Source organism: Sus scrofa, chromosome 2 (assembly GCF_000003025.6).
Source record: "Sus scrofa isolate TJ Tabasco breed Duroc chromosome 2, Sscrofa11.1, whole genome shotgun sequence".
Classification (NCBI taxonomy): domain Eukaryota; kingdom Metazoa; phylum Chordata; class Mammalia; order Artiodactyla; family Suidae; genus Sus; species Sus scrofa.
In genome coordinates this window covers 120359092-120385110 of record NC_010444.4, presented here as the reverse complement: position 1 = coordinate 120385110, position 26019 = coordinate 120359092, and the positions used below count along the sequence as shown (strand labels likewise).

The 26019-nt window shown below is 35.1% G+C and overlaps 1 protein-coding gene across 13 annotated transcripts in view; it reads right to left on the bottom strand.

Annotated features, from left to right (window-relative positions):
* The window catches only part of COMMD10 (COMM domain containing 10), a 205867-nt gene that overhangs the window by 59299 nt on the left and 120549 nt on the right, over positions 1–26019 (bottom strand). Inside the window, exon 6 of one of the 13 annotated variants that reach the window (XM_021079292.1) lies at positions 16368–19633. Within the exon in view, the coding sequence (XP_020934951.1) occupies positions 19502–19633 (132 nt within the window). The 3' untranslated portion in view covers positions 16368–19501. 13 annotated transcript variants of the gene reach the window in all.

The following is a 26019-nucleotide window of genomic DNA, read 5'->3' as shown; positions in this document are numbered from 1 at the left end:
AAGTAATTCTTAAATGTTTCTCTAAAAAGTTACATCTGTTAATAGTTAGCAAGCAGCTTAAATTCCCATTAAGTTTTATACAACAAACCTCAGGGTTCTGCTCTGAGAACCTCAGAAGCAAGTACCTACACTATAACAGGATTAGTAGTGTATCTCAACATTAATCTAACAGTTGGTTTTGAAATTTTTTTAAATTGTGTAGGCTCCCCAGGAGTTTCTGTTCAACGAACAATATCAATTCCACTTAAGCCATAAAGACCCATTTGTACTGGCAACAATATGAAAACTGAAACCTATTACACAGGGCAGACTCTCAAGAGAATGAAACCAGCAAAGCACAGAACAGGACTGTGAGGGAAACTCAGCTTTGATAAAAGACCCCTGAGTAATACTTAAACCTGTGATCATTTTTGTCATTTACAAATATGGATCTGTTTAATGTCTTCAATTGACTAACCATTTGCATGATCCTAAACTGCTTTGAAGCCTGTACGTTTAGCTTTCCATGTCTTTGGTTTTGGTTTTGCTTCAAGCTGAAAGTAACCTCAGAATCCTATAGCAACATATATTTGATTAACAAGTTGATTTTTAATAAATACATGTCTTCTGTTGAAGGGATCAATGTTCTTAACTGGTGTCTGTTTAATTAAAGAGAAGGGAACAGCAAAGTTTGTTTTTAGATGTGAGTCACAAACTTACATATTTGAATCATGGCTTTCAACCAAGAATGCTATACTAACACAACTCTTTTCACACGAGGATCATAGTAGATTTTACACACTCTTAGTTAACCAATAATCCTCACAAGATTTGTTGGAGTTAATGATAAATATTTTTTAAAATGAACCTCTCTTTCTCCCTTCCAAACTCTTATATCCCTTCTACATTGTTTCACAAAAAAGACCACAAGGAAGGGCAGTCAGACAACAGGAGATCACTACCTGAGGCCATGGTGTGTCCTTCTTTAGATTCAATAGAAGGAAGACAGAATGGCAAGTGAATAAAGTACATAAATGTGAGAAAGGAACTGAATACAGGTGACTGCAGAAAAACAGGAGGAAATGGAAGAGGTAACACAGGGAAAGGAAGATACAGATCAGTGAAGAAAGAAAGAAAACAAGGGAAGAGAAAGGACAGGTTAGGAGAGCAAAAAGAAAACAGAATGGAGAAGAGAGAGAAGACAGGAAACCCTTCAAAAAATATCTGAAGGTCCACTTGAGATCCACCTGAGGTGGACCCTAACAAGGACATAAAACGCGGATTAAGCGAAGCAACTTCTCTGGAGTTACATTAATGAAACTATTTGAAAATTCCAATGCTAATTAAAACATTTGTTTTAAAAATGTTCCCTTTAATCCTCTTATATTTATAAAACAATGCTATGGACAGAAATTAAGGCCAAAGCCTGAAGTGACTTGTGATGTCCAAGAAATACTACTAACAGGAAGAAAGAAAAAAAAAAAAAAAACTGACATGTTTTAAAATTATGATGTGGACCATAACGTGTATGAATTTAGAAAAATGCAGTCGCAGCTACTACATTTTGCAACATATAACATCCTAGGTATGATCTTGTTGCCTTTAAGACTACCAGACTATAGTTAGAAGACAGCCAAAATCAGGTGTACTGAGAAAGCCTAGTTAACGATAAGAAAAATTTTAAATTCCTCTATTTTAAACTGGACGGGAGAATTCCTTGTGTGCTCTGCCAAGAAATATCTCCTACAGAAGTGAAAGCTTGGATACCTTGACTGCTGAAATAATGACTTCGAAGAAAACAGTTCAAAATAATAAAATACATGAATCTCCATATGTCAGACAAGGTATGATTCTCCAAATCTCCTGATGTTTAAGCACTTAAGAAGTAAAAATATAGTTTGACCAGAAATAAACTAGCTGGTTAAAAAAACTCTATTATGAAAAGCTGCAACACCAAAAATTCCAGGTGAATAATCAATACGTTTATTAACTGGATTAATGATTATATTTCATATCAGTTACACTGAGACAAAATTAGGGCACTAATATCTACCACTAATAGGCTGTCGAATCAGCTCAACCTTATTTAGAATATCTGAGAGGTTGACAAAACCATTTTAAGAGTATGAAGTGATATGGAGAAACTGTATTTATTCTGGATTTGAATCACTCCAAGGTAGCCTCAGAAATAACCTTTAAAAAAAGGAGCCAGAAGGGGAAGGGGAAGGAGTGGGATGGAAGGGGAGGGAGTGGGATGGACTGGGAATTTGGGGTCAACAGATGCAAACTATTGCCTCTGGAATGGATAAGCTATGAGATTCTGCTATACAGCACTGGGAACTATATCTACTTATGATGGAGCATGATAACCTGAGAAAAATAATGTATATATACATGTATGACAAATATACGAGTCACCCTGCTGTAGAGTAGGAAATTGACAGAACACTGTAAACCACCTATGATAGAAAAAATAAAAATCATTTAAAAAAAAAAAAAAAAGGAGCCAGAGACCAAATAGTAAGAAAAAAAAATTAATACAATTTAAAACTGTATCTGGAATCAAAAATTCAAGTGGAAAAACTGGAAAGAAGGCAATTCAACACTGTAAAGCTGTTTTTAATAGAATGAGTGTATGGGTATACATACAAATATTATATCTATATACCACATCTATATTTGGACTGATTCAAGGAGTCTGTTGGCTTGTCAGTAACTTCATGAACTGTTGATGGTATGGAAAAATGAACATCACAGCTTTTCATTTCAGTTTTCTTGGAGCAAATTATATGGCAGAGGTGAGGCTGATAAAAGTTTTTTTTAACTTGTGTACATCACTGGATCTTAAAGATTCATATTAGACATTCAGCCATAGGATGTACCCCACATTTCTTTAAGAATTAAATGCAACAATGCATTTTTCACCAGCATTGTGATGTGTAACAAAATCAGATATTTTATTCAGTCAATGAATGTTTATTAAGCATCTATGATATACTGAAAACTATGTGAAGTCCTGGTGATACAGTAAAAATTGACTGTGAACTGGAAAAATGCATTTATTAAAATAAACTAAAATGAAATGATATATGTCATGATAGTGACATACAACAGGTCTGAGGGTACAGGGGAGAAACATCCAAGCAGAGGCAAAGAAGAGAGAAAGCTTCTTAGCTAACACTCAGTCTTAAAAGTATTTTAACAGTCTGCAAAGGGAAGAAATAAAATCATTTCTGTTTGCAGATGACATAATTTCATATGTAGGAAACACAAGAGATAACACAAAAAATTGGATAGAACTAATAAATAAGTTGTAAGATTAAAAAAATTAACATGCAAGAATCAGTTGTATTTCTATAGACTAAAAATGAATTACCTGAAAAAGAAATTAAGAAAACAATGCCATTTATAATACCATCAAAAAGAATAAGTTACTAAGGAATAAATTTAACTAAGGAGGTGAAAGATTTTTACAGTGAAAACTAGAAAACATGATAGATTTTCATAGATTAATATTGTTAAAATGTCTGTAGTACCCAAAGTGAGCTACAAATTCAATGGCATTTCAAAATGCCAATGGCATTTTTTTTACAGAAACACAAAAAATAATCCTATAATTTGTATGAAACCACAAAATACCCTGAATACCCAAAACATTCTTGAGAAAGAAGAATACGGCTGAAAGGCATCACACTTGCCGATTTAAAAATATATGACAAAGCTACAGTAATTAAAACAGCATGGTACAGATATAAGATACACATAGACCAATGGAACAGAACAGACAGTGCAGAAATAAACTCATGCAGACATTGCAGAAATAAACTCATGCATATATGGTCAACTAATCCTCAACAAGAGTCCCAAAATATACAGTGGAGAAAGGGTAGTCTCTTCAGTAAATGGTGTGTGAGGAAAACTGGACAGTTACATGCAAATGACTAAAACTGCAACTTACTTTACACCATTCACAAAAATCAACCCCAAATGGAATAATGACTTAAGACCTGGAAATGTAAAATCCTAAAAGAAAACATGGGAAAAAATTTCATAACATCGGTCTTGGCAATGATTTCTTGGATAAAACACCAAAAACAGGTTACATATGCAAAAAGAGACAAGCAGGGCTACATCATACTAAAAAGTTTCTGCACAGTAAAGAATTAAAAGAATGAAACAACAACTTATGAAATAGGGAGAAAATACCGCAAACAACGTATCTGATAAGGGGTTAATATCCCAAGTATAAAAGAAAGTCTTTCAATTCAATAGCAAAAAATCAAATAACTAGAGTAAAAAATAGGCAAAGGACCTAAATAGGCTTTTTCTAAAGACAATCAAATGGCCAACAGGTATATGGAAAAAATGTTAAACATCGTTAGTCCTTAGGGAAATGCAAATCAGAACCACAATGAGATATTACCTTGCACCTATTAAAATGACTATTTTTTGTTACCAAAAAATGAAAGAAAAGAGTGTCAGTAAAGATGTAAAAGATTAGAACTCCATATACTGCTGTTGGGAGTGTAAAATGGTGTAATTACTACGAAAAACAGTATGGAGGTTCCTCAAAAAGTAGAAACAGAAATATATAATCTAGCAAGAGAAATTTTGGGTTTTTATGCAAAAGAACTGAAATCAGGACTTTGAAGAGATAATTACTCTAATGTTCACTGCTTTACTCACAATAGCCAAGATAAAGAAACAACCTAAAAATGTCCAACAATAGATGGATGAATGAAAAAAGAAAATGTAGTATACACATACAGTGTAATATTGCTCAGGTTTTTTTAAAAAAAGAAGGAAATTCTGCCATTTTCAACATGAATGAACTTTGAGGACATTATGCTACGTGAAATGAGCCAATCACAGGACAGATACTGCATGATTCCCTTATATAAGGTGTTTGAAATAATCAAACAAACAGAAGCAAAGAACAGAGTGGTGGTTGTCAGGGGCTGGGCATGGGGGAAGGAGAAGGAAATGGGAAATTGCTATATAATAAGCATAAAGTTTTAATTACACTGTATGATTAAGTTGTAGAGATCTGCTATCCAACATTGTATGTATAGTTAACAGTACTGTATGATACATATACACTTAAAATCTGTTAAAAGAGTAGATCTCACATTAACTATCCTTATCACAATTAACAACGAAACAACTAAAAAGGAATCTTCTAGACAACTACCACTTAGCAAGCAATGGAGAAAAATTTAACAGGTAGAAGCAGTGAGGCTGCTTTGCTACATGGCCTCCTTGTGCAAAGCTAAGCAGATGACCTCAGAGGCCTACTTTCTAAAGAATACAATTCAGAATACCTGGACATTGGAAAAATACAGTGTACAGAATAGATAAAAGAATTACTGCAAAACAGAGTCAATCAATCTTTAGGATATTAGAGGCAAAAAAGAACAATGGATGAAACCTAAAAGTTTATACTGAGCCATTAAAAGGGAGCCGGTATTCTTGAATTCAATTAGTGTCTCATGTATGAAGTGATCATGTACGTAACTGGGTTTAGACTGGGCTACAGGAGAGTTGAAATAAACATCTTTTAAACTAATCTTTTTTCATTTTAAATAACCAAAAATCTCAAATACCCCAGGCTATGTTATTTATGTTACCATAAAGAGTTTCACATCCTATGGATATACCTTTTTGCTGGCGGATCAAATAACTACGCCTGTGTTTTGTTGCACAAACAAACCCACACTCCATTATATATTGTCATATTTTGCTCTCCAGCTGTTTCATACATGACTCATTTATCTCTCAAATTACATGATAAACTTCTTTAGGGCAAACCATACTGTCTTCTCCTTTTGTATCTATTAGCAGCTAACACAGTGTTGGGCTATAGAACTGCTCAATAAATGCTTGTTGAATTGAACAGCACTCTTAATCATTGCCATTTCTCTTCTCTGAAGTATGGGTGAATAGATTTAATGCCGTGGTGCTGTCAGCTTTCATACTTCATCCTGCTTCTGTGACCACCTTGCTAGAAGAAGGCAAATTCAATCTTCACATTTATTGAATCAATGCTGCTCCTACCAGGATTATCAGCAACAACGACAATCAATGCCAATTCAAGTGGTGATTTTTATTACACACAGATACCTGTCACCTAGAGATTGAACCTAAAATATCTATATTAGACTTAGTCATTATTAGTCTGCATCTAACTCAAAACAAATGATCAATCTTAAATAAAAGTTCACTGCCTGTACCTTTCATTCTATAAGTGGGAATTAAAAAATAGTAAAGAGAAATAATAAAAAATAACTATTTAAAGTGTAAGTGGCCTCTATGTACTCACATTTTTATACCCAAATATGACAGCAAATTAGTTTTATAAAGTGAAATTATTCTTTTTTAATTTTATTGTTATTTCCTTAATACAATTTTTTTCTACTATACAGCAGGGTGATCCAGTTACACATACATGTATGTATACATTCTTTTTTCTCCCATTATCATGCTCCATCATAAGTGACTAGACATAGTTCCCAGTGCTACACAGCGGGATCTCATTGCTAATCCATTCCAAAGGCAATAGTTTGCATCTATTAACCCAAAGCTCCCAATCCATCCCACTCCCTCCCCCTCGGAAACCACAAATCTATTCTCTAAGTCCATGATTTTCTTTTCTGTGGAAAGGTTCATTTGTGCCATATATTATATTCCAGATATAAGTGGTATCATATGGTATTTGTCTTTCTCTTTCTGACTTACTTCACTCAGTATGAGAGTCTCTATTCTACTTTAAACTGCAATGTCTACAAGCACATTTATTTTATACTATTTTATAAGATGACAAAATAATCTACTTAATTTTACCATACACTGGAGTTCAAAATCAAAGTATGATTCTCACAATAAGTTAATCTTGGAAATATATGACTATACCTTTTTTTTCCCTGCCTTTTTTTAAAGGGCCACATCTGCAAGTTCCCAGGCTAGGTGTCAAATGAGAGCTGCAGCTGATGGCCTACACCAAAGCCACAGCAATGTGGGATCCAAGCCATGTCTATGAACTACACCACACCTCAGAGCAACACCAGATCCTTAACCCACTGAACAAGGCCAGGGATTGAACCCATATTCTCATGGATATTAGTTGGCTTCATAACTCAATGAGCCACAAAGGCAGCTCCCTATGACTATATCTTAAAGTTATTTACTGAAAAGAAGAATTTTTTCTTTGCCAATGCAGAAAGATTATATGGCACTAAGAAGTAGTTAAAGCTTGTTTATAATCAAGGTTAAGTTATAACAGAAACTAATGAAGAGACAGTCACAGTGATCCTAAAAGGTTTCAATAAGCTTGAATCAGAAAAGGAAGAGGATTTGAATCCAAAAATAACTGTTATTCATAACCTTACAATTTATGACAAATCACAATTTATCCAACCATGGAAAGATTCATTTAAAATCACAGCAAGACTATTCAGGTTTAATTGAAACATTGAAGAAAAAAAAAGTAGTGACCTATTAAAAGTTCTTTGACAAATCTATTTTATATCTATAATTCTTTCTCTTGAAATTAAGAAAAAAATTACTATATATGAACATAAGAAATGTGCTATTTCCTTACCTGAATTACTTTGCCTAAATTAATTTAAAGTAAAATTAACATCTAGTTTGTGTCTTACAAAATCAACAATAATGAATAAATTTTATTTATTTTTTAATTTTAAAACTTTGGCCTAGAAAATGAATATTAGTATCAAATGGTGGTTTTGTGGCTTACATTACATTACATCTCTTTTCTCTTAATCCAGTTTTTAAAGGTTTGGAAATGTATTTTTATGTCAAGCCACTACAATGACTGTTATCTACTTGCCTGAAAAACTCTTAGCTTTACCAGCTTCCACTGGCCAAACTGAGATTTTTGTTTGAATTTAAGGAAACCAAGGATGAGGCCAAACTGAACACAAAAAAGACTCACAGTGGCAAGAACTGTATTCAAATTTATTACTACAATGAAAAAAAAAACCTTTTAATCCTGATTTCTATAAAAGATTGTAAAAGTTCCACTGAAATGTAAGCACATGTGCATTATTCTGATGACATTTTATTCATTCTTGTGCCTTGTTGACATTTATAACATGACCTGGTTCAGCTAAAATTACCACGGTAAAAAAGGAGCTTGATTGTGATAAGTGATTTTACCTAGACATGCTGTCTGGTTCCCACTGGTACACACACACTGACATCCCTGAGTGAGAAAGACTAATTCCTTCTACTTGTCTTTTTCATGATAAAAGGATTAATAGTGACTTTTAAAATCTCTTGCTTGTAAACTGAAAAACTGAAAAGCTGTGAATGCTTGGCCTCACCCATCAAGCCAGAAAACCAAGTCCTATAATAATACCAAGCTAAAAAGAAAAGTCCTGAAGCCAATATCTTGGGAAAGGAAGATAAGAGAAATGAAATCACCACAGTGGGTGGTCTTAGTGTCTCTGGTCACATTCCCTACTCCCCATAAGTAACAGTGTAATACTGGACTGGTGGCAGGGAAGCATATGAAATAAAACACACATGTAGAATTTCAAGGATAGTACTCTTCTATGTTAAATTTTCAGGGAGTATAAATAGAACAGCTCTTTGTGGGTAGTACCGGATTAAAGACATAAAATAAAGGGGGTCTTTCAAAAATACAGTGAAAGTTAGAAAAAGAGAAATAGAAGAATATAAAAAAATAAATGGCTGGAGAATAAAGAGGATGGGTAATCATAATCAATTTATCAGAGAGTTATTAAGATTATTGGTAGGAATAATAATGTATGCTCAAATGAATCCAAGGCATGTTGATTGAAAATGAGAAGCCTAGTAGAAGGCTCAGAGCCCTGAAATGAAGGGACAAAAATTTCTGCCAGTGGGCTGAATCCAGTACTTCAGTAGTGATACCTTTTAAGTGATCAACTCTAAATTATGCCAAGAATAAGTGAAATTGTGATACAGATAGAAACAGATCCTGCTTACCACTCCTGTGAACCAGGAAGGCAAAAGAGTGGGAGAGAGAGTCAGAGTATGCATTAGAGCAGGAAATGTCCTGTACCTTGAGCCTGAGGCACAGAAATAATGTGAATTTGTATAAACAGAAGTAAAGTGAGAGAAAACCTGAGAAAAAGTGTTTAACTCTCAAGATCAGCAATCTGCCCATATGCAGAACTCCTAATACATATTAGGGGATACAATAAATCAAAACTACTATCTTTTATGAATAAATATAGAATTTAAGTGCTAGAATGAATCTGTAATTTAAAGGTACCTGTACGTCTATAGTAGGATAACAGAGCTGACAACGTACACTGGCTGTGGGTATGACCTGATCTTCACAGAGGCTGGAAACCTAAGAGGAGCTGACCTGAGAGGGAGACTGGGCATGGAGGTAGAGAAAAACTAGGCTGGACCTGCGGAAATGTCTGATTATAGATATATGTTTATGTTTATGGACCTACAGTAAAAGCTGTTTTTAGAACAACTCTGTGAGAAGTGGAGTCCAAGGAGAGTAGTGAGAACGATGGTGAATGTAACACCATTTTAAAGGGCCCCAGAATTTGCATCTGTGAGAGTATCAAGAGGCAGCATCTCTAACAAGGAAGGAGCTATACGGAGCACACATTCCAGAGGTGATAGTGAGGGTCTGCCCTCATGCGACTGCATGAGAAGACACAAGTAAAGGGACACGTGGAGCCTAGGTGCACTAGTGAGATAGCCCAGGAACTACCGGTAAACTGCAGTATACTTTATGGGAAGGTGGAAGCCTTGCATCATTCAGGCAGGACATGAACCAATATAACTGAGTTAGAATGCACATGGCTCTCCAGAACCATGAGGCATGGGAAACTGACATTAGGCATAATATATGTACTGAGACTCTGAGAATGTTCTATTTTGACAGTCATGACAAAGGAAAGAGAATGATGCAGCAAAGAGTAGAGGTTAAGGGTAGAGTATATATCCTAGAATAGACTTCTTATTCCAGAATGCTTAGAAAAGTAGTCTTCTCCCCTAGACCCTCTTCATAACATCCTTAATGGTACTGGGGTCAGAGCGGGGAGTTGTGGGGTGGGGAGGGGTTGTTTTCTTAATAATGATGATGACAACGACAACGAATGATATTGGCCTAGTGCCAGCAGCTATGAAAAACACCTTATTATTCCTTTACTCAATGAATTCTCACAATGATGCTATAGGGTAGGTGCTATTATTAAACTTGCTTGATTAATAATGGCACTGAGCTTAGAATTTACCTAACACAAAAGATAAGCAGTGGTTGGCAGCAGCTTAGGGGTGTTTTGACAGAACCTCTGCCCCAGAAGCACCATGTTTGGCAGCTCCTCTGAGAGTGCACAGAGTGGAAAGCTGAGCCTACCACCAGCCAAGCTAGAAGCAGCTGTGATTATGAACCACGTCCTCAGTGTCCTTGAGGCTAACTGGGAGAGGGGGAGAATTCAAGTGTCCTGTGTAGGGCTGTGTAGTACTTAAAATGTTTCTGCAATATGCTGGAATCCAGTGATTCTACCCATACCTGGAAGAGTCACTTCTTTTCAGAATAAGGGCAGAAGACAAATTTCCTTACATTCAAGTGGCTTGGAGTGAGGGTAAGAAATGAAGATCACTTAAGTTCTATTAGGTTTACCTCTTGTTACCCCTTAAAATTTAGTAACTCAGAAATCCACAGGTCATGAATAAATAAGTGAGAGTGTGGATTCCACAACTTCAAGATCCTCCCCACAAGCAAAATACGTTAACATGCCCAATTGTCTGTACTCCATTTCAGACCCAACCACTACTCAGCTTCTATAAAATGTAAGGTTAGAAAACTTTCACCACGTGAATTATGAAAACTCTCTTACGTAGTCCATAGGAAACAGACTATGTGATACCCTCAAAATAAGTAATAAATAAGTATACATGACATGAAATGTCATCCATGAGAAGACCAAATACAAAATGGTCAAGCTAGTTTATGTATACTGATGTAAAATCACTGGAATTAATTTATTCTACGGTTGTTAGAAAAACCACATCTATATGCTTATCGATGTTTCATTCTAAGGAAAAGTTTAAAGTATGAATTTGCCGCTTATAAATACTCTGAAACCCAAGGGGAAAAAAAGAAACTGTATGTGCTAATCAAATCTAGATAATCAGAGTAAGAACATTTCATAATTGTTGGATGGGATGGCTTCTTGGAAAGGACATCAAAGTTTCTTAAAAGTGACATTACAATAAGTTTTTTGAGGAGGGAATAGAATTAGATGTAGTAGAATAGGTAATGAAACAAGGTTTAGGAGACTTGGGTTCAAGAACTAGTTCTGATATTATATATTTAACCAAATAAAGTATTCCTTTACCTGTTTGTACTTTAATTTTGCATCAATAAATAGGTCATAGTACTAATCATTTGTTTCCCTTTTAGTTATAAAACTCAACAATTTTATGAAACTATATTTAATAGTTTATAACAGAAGTGTAGTTAGGAATAGTTAGTGATAGAGGTACTACATTAGAAAAGCTGGAGAAATAAAAGTTCCAGTTTCATCAGAGAAAGCACATTCCCACATATAAACAGGGGTATTAATCCACATTAAATGCAAAGGACAGGAACATATTGTTTTTTGATTTAAACTTGGAAGAATTCAATAAATTGATTGCATATTAGTAGGTTCAATGTTAGCCATTATAGAAAATATAAAAATGGGTTAGATTAAAATAGAAAAAAGTGTCCAATAACACAGTGTAACATAAAATGTTCCTTTGGAAATGAAATAATTTCCACTGTCTTTTATTTAGTTTTTTTGGCTTTCATGGCCACACCTGCAGCATATGGAGGTTCCCAGGCTAGGGGTCGAACCAGAGCTGTAGCTGCTGGCCTACACCACAGCCACAGTAACAGGAGATCTGAGCCATGTCTGCAACCTACACCACAGGTCACGGCAAAGCCAGATCCTTAACCCACTGGGCGAGGTCAGGGATCGAACCCACGTCCCCATCAATGCTAGCTGGGTTCATTAACTGCTGAGCCATGACGGGAACTCCTCCACTGTCTTTTAATTTTAAGTTCCCAAAAATATCATCAAGTCTAATGCCAAGCTATTTTCCAACCTAATGCCTATAAACCTGACAGAGGTGAAGAATGGTGACTTTAATTGTATTATTAAACACACACACACACCACACACACACCCCTTAAAGTGAAGAGCCTATCAGCTAAAATATAAATTTACTTTCCCTTTAAAAAAAAAGTACAAAGTATAAACTGTTAACATGAACCTGGAAGAAGCAAGGTATAATTTAATATCTAAAAAGTTCACTTAAATTTTATTGAAATGCTTAGAGGCTTTTAAGAAAAAAAAAAGTACCATTAAAATCAACTGGGATGAATAAGTTTAACTTCTGGTCATGGTGGATGACATAAGAGGTCTAACAAAATGCCAGAAATATCAGTGATAAGATGCTAGATTAATAAAACAAACAAACTACATCAAAACACTGGAAGGGTATCCAAAAGCATATACAAGGCTGAAGAGAGTTTAATTTTAATTTTGAAAAGATCGAAGTGAAATGGATAAGAGGTGGCTTATTAACCAAGGCATTAATCAAGCTCCATAGCTACAGTTATAGCTGGAGAATATAGAAGGAAAAAAAAATGCAGCCATACTGGCTTAAACAGATTAGAAATTAGAGTTTAGGGTTGGAAAAGCAGCCAAAAATTTAAAGAGGAAATTTTGGCAGCAAGTCAACCTCAGAAGGCATGAGACCCAAATTCAGAGCATAAACTACACAAATCTCTGGCCGATAGCAAAATTATGCATGAGCATAGGAGACCTACGCAGTCTGGTGAAAAAGTAAGAACAGGGAAAAAACACTGATTTTTAAATTTGTGCTGCCATTATTAACTGAGTTATTTCATCAATCATTTGCGGCTAAGTGGGAAAAAGATGACTGGATGGGATTTACTGTCAGAGAACAGATCCCAAAGTCAGCACAGCCACTCTCATTTAGGAGGGAATCCCTGGAAGCAAAGAAATAATAGAAAGGGTGAGCACCATCTTAGCCTAAATCCTTGGGCTAACTGCCAAATTCCGCAGGCACAAGGGAGACCTACAAGGGTTCAGGCGGAAAAAAAACAGTAATGCGACGCTACAAGCTGTGCAATGCACAGAGACATTTGCAACGTCAATTAAAGCAAGCCTATTGGATCGAAAAACCAAGGTCCTCTACAAAATATGACAAAACTCAGAGTCAGTTCAACATATAACCTAAACTGTCCAGTTTTCAAGCAAAAATTCTAGGCATGCAAAAAAACATGAAATACTACTTATCCTCAGGGAAAAAATGCAGTCTGGTCTTGGATGCTGAATTTAGTAGATAAAATAAATCAAAGAAGTAACATTTAATTCAAAGAAGCTGTGATTAAAATTTTAAGGAAAATATGTTATTAGTGAGTGAACACAGAGGAAATCTTAAGCGAAAAATGGAAAATAAAAAAAAAGGAAATTCTAGATTTGAAGACTAAAATCAGTGAAATAAAACAGTCTAAATGAGTACAACAACCAAGTGGAGATGGGTAGAGGAAGAATTAGTAAAACTAAAGTTGGATTCATAGAAATTACCCAATTCAAAGGTAAAAGAGAAGATTTTTTGGTAAAATGATCAGAACATCAAAGATGCGTGAGATAATTCAAAATGATCCAACATGTGTAACTGGAATCTTAGCAGGACAGGTGATAAAAGGGAAAAAAAATATATCAATAGATACAATGGCTGAAAAATTCCCAGATAGAAAATAGGTTACAGTCCAAGAAATTAAACAAAATCTAAGCAGGCTAAACACAAAGAAAATTTATACTAAAAGCAGCAAAGTCATACTGCTGAAAACCAAAGATAAAAAAACAAATCTTGAAAGGGGCCAGATAAATTCCATAAAGGTGAAAACATTAAGACAGCTGAATTATCTTCAGAAACTATGGAGCCAAAGAAGTTGAAACAACACATTCTAAGTACATAAACCAAGAATTCTATTTTTCAGGAAGTCCAAACCTTCAATAACAAAAGTAAAATAAGGACATGTTAAGATAAACGTTTAAAAACGGAGAATATGTTGTCAGCAGGCCTTAGTAACAATGAATGATAAAAGAAATCCTTCAGTCTGAATGACACTAAATGGCAACTTGGGTCTAAAGAAGAGTAAGAGGAAAATACATGGGTAGAAGTAATGAGTAAGTGATTTTTTCCCTTTCTTCTCTTAATTAAAAATATATGATTATTTACAGCAAAATTTATAAGACTTTATGTTAATAATAATGTATTAATATTGGTTCATCAATTTTAACAAACGTACTACACTAAAGCGAGATGTTAATAATAGAACAAACTATTCAGGGAGAGATGGGATACATGGGGACACTGTTCAGTTCTTCTGTAAACCTAAAATTGTTCTAAAAAGAAAGCCTATAAGATTTAATTACTAACATAAGGTAACATAACAGTGCTTACATCATGACTCCATTTTTGAAAATTTTCACTTCTACTTTATTTTTATTTCTTTTTTTTTTGCCTTTTTGCCATTTCTTGGGCCGCTCCCACGGCATATGGAGGTTCCCAGGCGAGGGGTCTAATCGGAGCTGTAGCCACCGGCCCACGCCAGAGCCACAGCAACGCGGGATCTGAGCTGCGTCTGCAACCTACACCACAGCTCACGGCAACACCAGATCGTTAACCCACTGAGCAAGGGCAGGGATCGAACCCACAACCTCATGGTTCCTAGTCAGATTCGTTAACCACTGCGCCACGACGGGAACTCCTATTTTTATATTTATATTATTATTGTTATTATTCAGGTATAGTTGATTTTCATCAGGTTCTGCTGTACAACAAAGTGATCCAATCACACACATTTCCCTGTGCTGTACAGTAGGATCCCACTGTCCATCCGTTCCAGATATAAAAATTTGCATCTCCCAAACCTCCAAATGCCTATCACTCCCACTGCTTCCCCCCTCCCCCCCGCCCCCGGCCCCAGGAACATCGAGTGGGCTCTTCTTGGCCATGCTATGTTTCTGTTATTTGTTTGTGTGTTTGTTATTTTTAGATAGGATCATCTGTTCCATATTTTAGATTCCGTAAATAAGTGATATCATATGGTATTTGTCTTTTTCTTTCCAGTTTACTTCACTTAGTATGGGAGTCTCTAGCTCCATTTATGTTGCTGCAAATGGCATTAGTTTGTCTTTTTTAATGGCTGAGTAATATTTCATTCATCAAATGTTCTGCTGATGAACATTTAGGTTGTTTCCGTGTCTTGGCTATTGTGAACAGTGCTGCTTTGAACATAGGGGTGTGTGTATACTTTTCAATGAAAGTTTTATCTAGATATATGCCCAATAGTGGAATTGCTAGATCATATGGTAGTTCTATATTTAGTTTTCTGAGGTACTTCCATACTGTTTTCCATAGTAGTTGTACTAATTTATATCCCAAGAGTGAAGGAGGGTACCTTTTTCTCCACACCCTCTCCAGCATTTATTATTTGTTGTCTTGTTAATGACAGCCATTCTGCCTGATGTGAGGGGTACCTCACTGTAGATTCAACGCAATCCCTATCAAATTACCAAAGACAGTCTTCACAGAACTCAAACAGAATATTTTAAAATTTGTATAGAAACACAAGGGACCTCAAATAGGTAAGGCAATATTGAAAAAGAAAAACAAAAATGGAGGAATCAAGATTCCTGACTTTAGAAAAATACCACAAAGCTACAATCATCAAAACAACATGGTATTGGCACAAAAAGAGAAATATAGACCAATGGAACAGGATTGAAAGCCCAGATATAGACCCAAGTACCTATGGGCAACTAATCCAAGGACAAAGAAGGACAGAACATACAGTGGAAGAAAGATAGCCTCTTCAATAAATGGTGCTGGGAAAACTGGAAAGCTACATGTAAAAGAATGAAAGTAGAACACTATCTGATATCATATACAAAAACAAACTCAAAATGGATTAAAAACCATATAAGGCCAGGCACTATATAAATCCTAGAGGAAAACATAAGCAGAACATTCTTTGACATAAATCACAGCAACATCTTGTTTCATCCTAGAATAATGACAATAAAGACACAAATAAACCAATAGGATCTAATCAAACTCAAAAGCTTTTACACAGGAAAGGAATACATTAAAAAAAAAAAACTAAAAACTAAAAGACAACTCACAGAATGGGAGAAAATCTCTGCCAACAATGCAACAGACAGGGGCCTAATCTCCAAAATACAGAAACAACTCACACAACTCTACAACAAAAAAAACCCCAAACAACCCAATTGAAAAACGGGCAGAAGACCTAAAAAGATATTTCTCCAAAGGAGACATATGGATGGACAACAGGCATATGGAAAAATGCTCAATATCACTAATTATTAGAGAAATGCAAATCGAAACTATCATGATTCCAATTTTTGAAAAACTGTTTGGTCTAATAGCAATCCTACCATTAAATGAAATAATCTCTAAAACAACAACTCATAAACTAAGTAGAAATAGAAGAGAATTTTCTTAAAACACATATATGAAAAAATCTACAGCTAACATCACACTTAAAAAGAGTGGTTGCTTTTGCCTTAGGTCTGGGGACAAGGCAAGAACTTATGCTCCAATCAGTTCCATTTAATACTGTATGGGCAATTCTAAAATGCACAGTTAGGGCAAGAAAAAAATTAAAAGCAAACACATTTGAAAAGAAGTAAAATGTCTGTATTCTCATACAACATGATTCTATATGTAGAAAATTCTAAGAAATTTCCAAAAGCATAGAACCTTAACTAGTATTTAGCAAAGTCACAGGTTATAAGGCCAATTTTAAAAATTATATTTCTACATACTACCAACAATTCAAAAGTGAAATCAAGAAAATAATTACACTCATAAGAGCATTAAAAAAAAAAAAACCCTTAGCAATAATTTAGCTACAAAAGCACAAGATCTATTCACTGAGAATTACCAAACATCTCTAAGAGGATTTAAAGAAAATGTAAACAAATATACAGCTACATTCTAAAAAACTCAATATTGTTAAGGTGAAAATTTTCCCAACCTCATCTAGATAAAATGTAATCTGTATCAAAATCCCAATATGTATTTTTGTAGCTGGTTCTGAGTTATATATGGAAATGCTACGAATGTAAAGAAGGCAAAATAATTTTGAGAAAGAAGAACAATGTCAAAGGAATTATATAATCCAATTTCAAAAACTTGCTATTAAGTTCCAACAATCAAAACAATGTGGTATTGGCCTAAAAATGGAGGTATATATCAATGCAGCAGAAGAGAAAGAAAGTCCAGAAACAAACACTTGCATTTATGACAAACTGATTTTAGACAAAGGTGCCACCAGAGAATTATCTGGAGCAAAGGATAACACACAAACCCATCTGACTGTCCCAACACTCCTTGTTAAAAGACTATCCTTTCCTCTATAAAACTTCTAGAAGAAAAATCTTTTTGATCTTGGGGCTAGGCAAAGATTTCTGGCTCTGACACTAAAAGCATAATGTGTAAGAGAAAAAGTTGATAAGCTGAATCATCAGAAGTAAAAACTTCTCTTGAAAGAAATCATTAAAAAAAAAAAAAAAAAGAAAAGACACACCCCTAGCTGGGAGAAAATAGTTGAAAATCTGATAAAGTACTTGTATCCAGAATATTAAAGAATTTTGACAATTTATATTAATAAGAAGACAAATAGTGCAAGAACAAATGGATAAAAGATGTGAACAGACATTCCAACACAAAAAAACATAAAGTGACAAATAAGCACATGAAAATACTTGCAGCGTTACTGGTCTTTAAGGAAATGCAAATTTAAAACCGCAATAAGACATCACTACATATTTGCTAGAATGGCTGTAATTATTAAGATTGACGGTATCAAGCATTACTAAATAGGAAAAATTGAAAGCTTCCCACTTTGCTGTGAGAAAGTAAAATAGCACAGCCACTTTGGAAGAGTTCAGAAATTTCTTAAAGAAAAGTTAAACTTATCATATTTTCTATAAACTCTACTCCTAGGTTTTAACCTAAGAAAAATGAAAACATGTTTCCAAAGACTTGCACATGAACGTTACAGAAGCATTATGAATAACAGCACTAAAATGGAAAAAAAATCCAAATGACCATCCACTACTGAATGGATAAACACAATAGGATATATTTAGACAGTGGAATACTATTGGACAATATGTAAAATGTTAAAATAATATTCTCACCCATCTTACATTTCAATTTAAAGATTTCTCAAATTATACTATAATACTTCATCCACCTCAGACCTGGATTTTATCACAAAACCAAGGAAGAATCAAATAAAAGAACTCGAAAATAAAATTTAGTATTAATCCAATCAACAAATATAGCGCATCAACAGAGTAACAGGCAATGGCGGGCACTGGAGATAACAGTGAGTGAAAACACAGACGGCTCCGCTGTACATGCAGTTTTCTAATTCTGGTGAACAAACAAAACAGTTTCCCTACCAAAGTCCTCATATAGGTGAATGGCTAATTTGAGAAGCAAGAATTTATGGACTGTTTCTCAATTTAAAAATACTGGTTCAATGTAAAAAAGGTTGAGTTACACCTCCAAACCCAGTCTCCTTGTAGCACTTGGACTTAAGGTCAGAAAACATTAAAATTAAGGGAACAGATCTGGAGATGGAAGTTTCAGATGCTCTGATCTTAAAAAATAGGCTATTAATAGAAAATACATTTCCATAGATTTATAATGATGTTTCTAAAACATGCTTGCCTTTAAAAAAATATGCAAGAAGATTTCAGCACTTAGAAACATAAAAATGCTTTTAAGCAATTAGGCAAGGAACACTGACTGGAATTCACCTTCATTCTTAAAGCTATGCTGAGCACCTTATTTAATAGGGTGATTTCAACTATTACCTTCTGAATCATTCCTGTCTGGTTTCACCTCATCTCACTACCTCCACTTCATGACAATGAACATCTTTTAGAGTTCCCTACAACATATCAACCCTGAAACATTTCAGGGTTTCTGAACATGCAACTCCCACTGTCTATAACCCTCTCCATAACCCTTCTCTCTCTCTAGCTCTGATTGAACCTTGCAGTTGCAGTTCATGCCTCAGCTTGGATCTTTTCTGAGGCTCCTTGGACTGTATTCTGCTTGCACCATGAGCTTTCCCTTCTTTGAACTCCCTAAGTTTCTAATTATAAATGCAATGTCTGATCCACCAATATGTGTGTACAAATACATTCTCAGAGCCTACGAAAGACTCTAGCACCTACTTTAGAACTCAGCTGTCATTTGTTGAATAATTACATTTAAATAAAATATGGATAAGTATACTCACTTCTTGCTTCATATTTTATTTTGTAATGAAAACTTTTTTCTCTGGTACATAAATTTAACTTATTTTACATTCCTCATCACTAAAGTAGAAATCCACTGATGTTTCTAAAGTAGTTCCTAGATTTCATTTCCTCACATTTTTATCCTGTTTTTTCTTTATAAGAAAATTATTACTTAACATAGGAATATGATACCTGTAAAGGCTTGCAATATATAACTTGTAGATGGACAGTAAAAATACAGTGAAAGATGTCAACTGAAAAGAAATAAGAAACAGACAAATAAAACTAAACAAACACAAAATACTATTAAATATTTTATAGAGTCGAATTAAGAGCAATCTCAGATACCAATCAACAAAAATAAACAATGTAAACAAAGTCTAAATGTTTTCTTTTGAATTCTAGTTTCTTCCCTGAACAAAAGGTCAAAATGAATAATTGAGATAATTTCTTATAAGATTATCTTTCTGTCCAGCCTCATGCTCTTGCATAGAATGTTAAAGTTCTCATTAAACATTGTGTGAATTTTATGATTACAAGTACACTCTTGTACTTCTGTTCTACTTCCAAAAGCATATGCCCCGTATAGCTAGATAAGTCAATGAGTCAATTTAGTATCATTTGGATTATAAGAGTTTGACAGCCTAATGGATATAGAAACTATAATTGTTAACCAAAGTAATCCTAACCCATGTTACAAGTTTCTTTGTTTTTACCAAGAAAGATCTCAGGATGAACAGATTTCCATATTAAACTATTCAAGTTTAATTCCAACACTCTAACTTAAAATTCCACCACTTAAGATCCACATAACTGGCTCACTATTTATTCTTCACATCTTTGGGAACGTTTTCATGAAAACAAAGAGGTTTCAATTGGACTTTATCATTACAGAGTAAGACACAATTTCTTCTTAATTGTGCTCTGTGCCCTCCCCCCATCCTTAATACCCCAGGGAGCATTAACATTTTTTTCTTCCCTTTCTCACATCTCTATGTGCAATTACCACACACTCACCAGAGCTGGCTGATGGTCTGAGGCTCATCCACAACCATCTGCTCACTAAAGGACATGCACAGATCCATGGAATCACACATTCTCATAAACCTGGTACAAAAGTTTTATTTATTTTTTCTAGTTGAACTGTCTGTCCTCCTATCTATCTAGTTATTTTTCCTCTGGTAAAAACAATTATGGGAAATAAACAAAGGACTCCAAAAATTCACCCTTACTTTCTTCTTGACTTACTATCCATTTAAATAAACGACGGTAGCTAGAACTAAAAGGTAACATTCTAAAGAATCAGTGGGACCACTTCTAAAATAATTTGCTAAATTGAAAGTATAAAATATATTTTATTTATTTACTTATTTTTGTCTTTTTGCCTTTTCTAGGGCCACACCCACAGCATATGGAGGTTCCCAGGCTAGGGGTCTAATCAGAGCTGTAGCCATTGGCCTACGCCACAGCCACAGCAACTCGGGACCCGAGCCGCGTCTGCGACCTACACTATAGCTCACGGGAACACCGGATCTTTAACCCACTGAGCAAGGCCAGGGATCGAAGCCATGTCCTCATGGATACTAGTTGGGTTTGTTAACCACTGTGCCATGATGGGAACTCCTAAAATATGTTTTAAATTTAAGAACAATTTTACAAAAACAAGAGCTATCTTAATCAACTTTCAAAAAGCAACAATGTTACTTTCAACCTATGCAAAGCCCAAGGTCAAGAGAATCAGGTTATCTACACTTTTTTCAAAGTTAAACACCCATAGTTAGTACCATAAATCTAAGAAAGAACTCATCTTCATAGCAATTTCTAGGGAATCTGGAATGGAGTCTGTGACTAATAGTTGTGTAAACATGAGTAACTGGATAACCATGACTATCCTCAGCAGTAAGATAAAGGAATTGGTGTTTAATTAGAAGAGAGTTCCTTTAAAACAAACAAACAAAAACCCTACAGACTGCCAGGGAATAAATACTAACAATCAAAAAAATGTATTAAAAATTCAAAAATATAATTATTCAGTTGATAATATAGATTTATTTATGAAATAATTGAGTATATCTGAAAAAGATGAATGTTATTTTTTTTTTCAGTGTCTAGATGAGTCTTGGTTTGATTATGGGTCCATGGATCCTTAGTAATAACTCTACTCTTCTTTTTCTCTTTTTTAGGGCTGCACCCATGGTATATGGGAGTTCCCAGGCATAACGGAGCTGTAGCTGGCCTACAGCCACAGCAATGTGGGATCTGGACTGCAGCTTCGACCTATGCTGTAGCTCACATACTGCTGGATTCTTAACCCACTGAGCAAGGCCACAGATCGAACCCATCTCCTCTCATGGATCCTAGTTGGGTTTGTTAACCACTGAGCTACAACAGGAACTCCCACTCTTCTTTTTCTCAAAGAGTCTAAGCCACAAGCTCAGAAACTCTGGTGCATAAAGATGTTTTTCTGTCATCCCCTAACATTCCCAAAGTTTATGATTCTATGATTCCTATGATTCTCTTCTAAACAGGAACAAAATGGAATAAAAGAAACAAAAGGCAAAGACAAATACAGTCACCTTTCAGTCATTCACTCTCTAGTGGCTGAGAGTTCCTTTGCTTCCCAGTTGGATGCCCCGTAACTTACACTTGTCTTTATTCCTGAAGAACACCAATGGAGTGGAGTATGTTTGAGAAACTCAGCACCTGGATTTATCTGAAGCTGTAATTTACTTGATCATGTTTTATAGGTACCTAGAAATAACTTCTTTTTTTCTTTTTATGGCCTCACCTGCAGCATATGCAAGTTCCCAGGCTAGGGGTTGATCTGGATCTGCAGCTGGCAGCTACGCCACAGACACCACTACACTGGATCCAAGCCACATGTGCAACCTATGACACAGCTTGTGACAGTGCTGGATCCTTAACCGAGTGAGTGAGGCCATCCTCACAGAGAAAATATCGAGTCCTCAACCTGCTGAGCCACAAAAGAAACTCTGATGACTTTTTTTTTAAAGATAAATTTTATTGGAGTATAGGTGACTTACAATGTTCATTTAGTTTCAGGTGTATAGCAAAGTGAGTCAGCCATGACTTGTAAATGCACTTTTAGGAGTTCTTGCTGTGTGGCACAGTGGGTTAAGAATCTGACTTCAGCAGCTTGGGTCAATGCAGAGGCATGACCCAGTGCAGTGGGTTAAAGGATCTGGCATTGTGGCAGCTGTGGTGTAGGTCACAACTCCGGGCTGGATTCAATACCTGGCCTGGGGGACTTCTATATGCCACAGGTACAGCCATTAAAAAAAAAAAAAAAGACTGTTATGTCTTTTTTTCTAAACTACCCCATTCATGAGGTTTCTACTAGCTCCCAGCTGTCTACATAGAAAGCTTCAGCTTTGATGCCTGGCTTTCAAAGTTAGCACAATCTGGGCTCTACCACTCTTTCAAACAAATCTGATATAACCTTAAGACCAAAACTTGACAGAAACAGTATGAAAAAGGAAAACTAGAGACTAATTTCATTTCTTAATACCAAAAAAGTTTAATTTGTATTCACTTTAAAAAGTTCTAATCAGACATGTGGAAAATTTACTGGTGATTAACTATGAAGTTTGTAATAACTGTGGTGAAAATACAGGTCTTAGATAAAACCACAACCTAATATTTTTTAAACTGTTTCTATAAGAACAACAGATTTGTCTTATGCTTCTACAGAAAGCATAAAAGCAAAACCTTCTGGGTCATGTAAATACTATATATATACTAGATGTATTTTATGTGATCAGCTTTTCCTCACTCTTGTAATGCATGTCGTTGAGAAGTAAAACAATCTTCTAAAACAAAAGAAACAACAGAAAACATTACTAATAAAGACTGTAAGAATTCAAATTTTCTCCTCAATGTAAAATATTCTGATTAGTTTGCTATTTATTTTTTCCAATAATAAAAACTTTACATAACGGTTAAAAATATAAATCAAAGGAAAAACACATTCCTTAATGTTAAAAATGCTTCTTCTGTATGCAAAAACACTGTATCAGAAATACCTGACATTGTGTTCTTTCATGATTAAGTCTCTAATGGAACTGGAGAAAATTATCAGTGCTGTAACAGTCTGGTCTGTCTAACTTCAGAATAACCGTCCCCTTGATATCAAATTCTATAAATGATAAAGCTTTTCCTTTCCCACAGGGACAACTTCAGGAACAGCTTTTCTAGTCTGACTTCTACACTAAAAAGGAAAAATATTGTTTTTCTTCTAATATTTACACCAAAATTTCCTTCACAAAGGAAATCTTCATTTGAAAAAAACCATATACTTTGGATTGATCTAAATAATTAGGCAATATTAAAAGATTATAAACAAATGAGAACAAGGAAAAAAACCACTAATTTTTAAATGTAGTACAACACCTGAATAAACAAAATATTTAACATAATCTTCACAAACTTTAAAAAATTGTTCCCTTTTTATAAAAGTTAGGTGTGGCAGGCAATTACCTAATACTGTTACCTATCATATTTTCTTCAACTAAATGAACTTGACCATAATGTACTGATACTCCAATTCTAGCTATAACACTTAAAGTATTATGGGGTGCGGCTTTTTTTTTTTTTTTTTTTTTTTTGGTTTTTTGTCTTTTTAAGGCTTCACCCATGGCATACGGAGGTTCCCAGGCTAGGGGGTCTAATCGGAGCTGCTGCTGCCGGCCTACGCCAGCAATGCCAGATCCGAGCCCGTCTGCGACCTACACCACAGGTCATGGCAACACCAGATCCTTAACCCACTGAGTGAGGCCAGGGATCAAACTTTCAACCTCATGGTTCCTAGTCGGATTCGTTTCCACTGCGTCATGATGGGAACTCCAGGGTGTTGTCTTTAATGTAAATAAACTTTCTTCATATACTTAGATCTTTATAAAATGCCGACCGTACAATATAGTTTTTATTTCTTTCTTTAATATTCCATAACACACCAATTTGATATCAGTCACAGAACTAACTACTATTTTAAAAAGAGGCTGACAGAAAAATGGGAGAGCAAAAGGACAATTATGTATATCCATAAAATATACTCTCTCCCAAGAAACCAAAGTAAGCAAAAACTATATTAAGGATTTCTTATCTACCCAAACAATTAAGAAAAATGAGGATCCATCTCTACTGGCATAGAATGCTTAGAAAAGGCCATCAATATTTCACCCATAACTGGTGAAGAGTAAGCAGGAGTGGAGGTGCAGGAAATCTACTTCACGTAACTTTTATACAGGATTATATAAAATAGGTCCTATTTCTTTTTTTCTTTTTTTTTTTTTGTCTTTTTGCTATTTCTTGGGCCGCTCCCGCGGCATACGGAGGTTCCCAGGCTAGGGGTCCAATCGGAGCTGTAGCTACCGGCTTACGCCAGAGCCACAGCAACGCGGGATCCGAGCTGCGTCTGTAACCTACACCACGGCTCACCGCAACGCTGGATCGTCAACCCACTGAGCAAGGGCAGGGACCGAACCCGCAACCTCATGGTTCCTAGTCGGATTCGTTAACCACTGCGCCACGACGGGAACTCCAGGTCCTATTTCTCTTAAACAACATGATGAAAGTTTGCTGACAGGGTGGCACATACCACACTGGGTACATGTCCATGTTCTATGTATCAAGGCCCGGGGTCCTGAGGCCATAATTTAACTACAGATAAAGGCAGAAATGGAGACAGTGAAGAAGGAAAGGATTAGGGAGTCACAGATACCAACGTAACTCAATTTAACAAATACTGAGCACCTATTATTACCTGCCAAAGAACACCTAGAACAAGTCACTTTGCTTCAGCTTCCTCATCAAAATGGCAGTATTATTTATCTCAGACAGTTGTAAAGATCGAATGAGGTGACATGTGAAAGTGTCTATAACAAGTAAATACCCAAAAAATGGCTATTAATTCCAGTTATTTTTTATTAATTAAAATAACCAATATGCTTCCTTTTTTGGGTGACAGAATAAAAATGTCTTGTTTGCAAAAATTTAATTTAAGTCAGCAAAACAGTTTCCCACTTGCTTGTTTATACAGGTGATACATTTCATGACAGTGGGTGCTGTAATTTTGAAATAAATTACTCATCAAGTTCAAAAATATTAATTAAGGTTAGACTGTAATTAGGTCTTCTAATTCTCTTGTCTATTTTTAACTTTCTCTATAGTTCCACTTTCTAGGAAGTTTGTTTCCCTTAGACAACAAAGAAGTCCAGGAAGCAGCAGCTAAAGCTTTAACGAAGAAGTCCGACACTATCGTAAAATCCAGTTCAAACAAAACAAACATTCACATACACTCATAATAATCAATTATGGTTTAGTCTACTCTATATACCATATGACTATTTTTTGTATAAGATCTCATTTCTATAGAATGAGTTAGGGATTAGTACTTCCATAAAAGCAGGTCTCTTATTTTAAAAAAGTATATTTTGAATATGAAAATTTTAAATTCAATCCAAAATTTATTTCAAATTATTCTATTCCATGAAAAGAACTACAAGTAAAATATGAAAAAAATTTTTCTTCCCCTCTTTAGTAATGAATTCATGCACATAAATAATAAAAATATGTAAAGCATCATTCACATTTATCAATTCCATTCACTCACACTGCATTT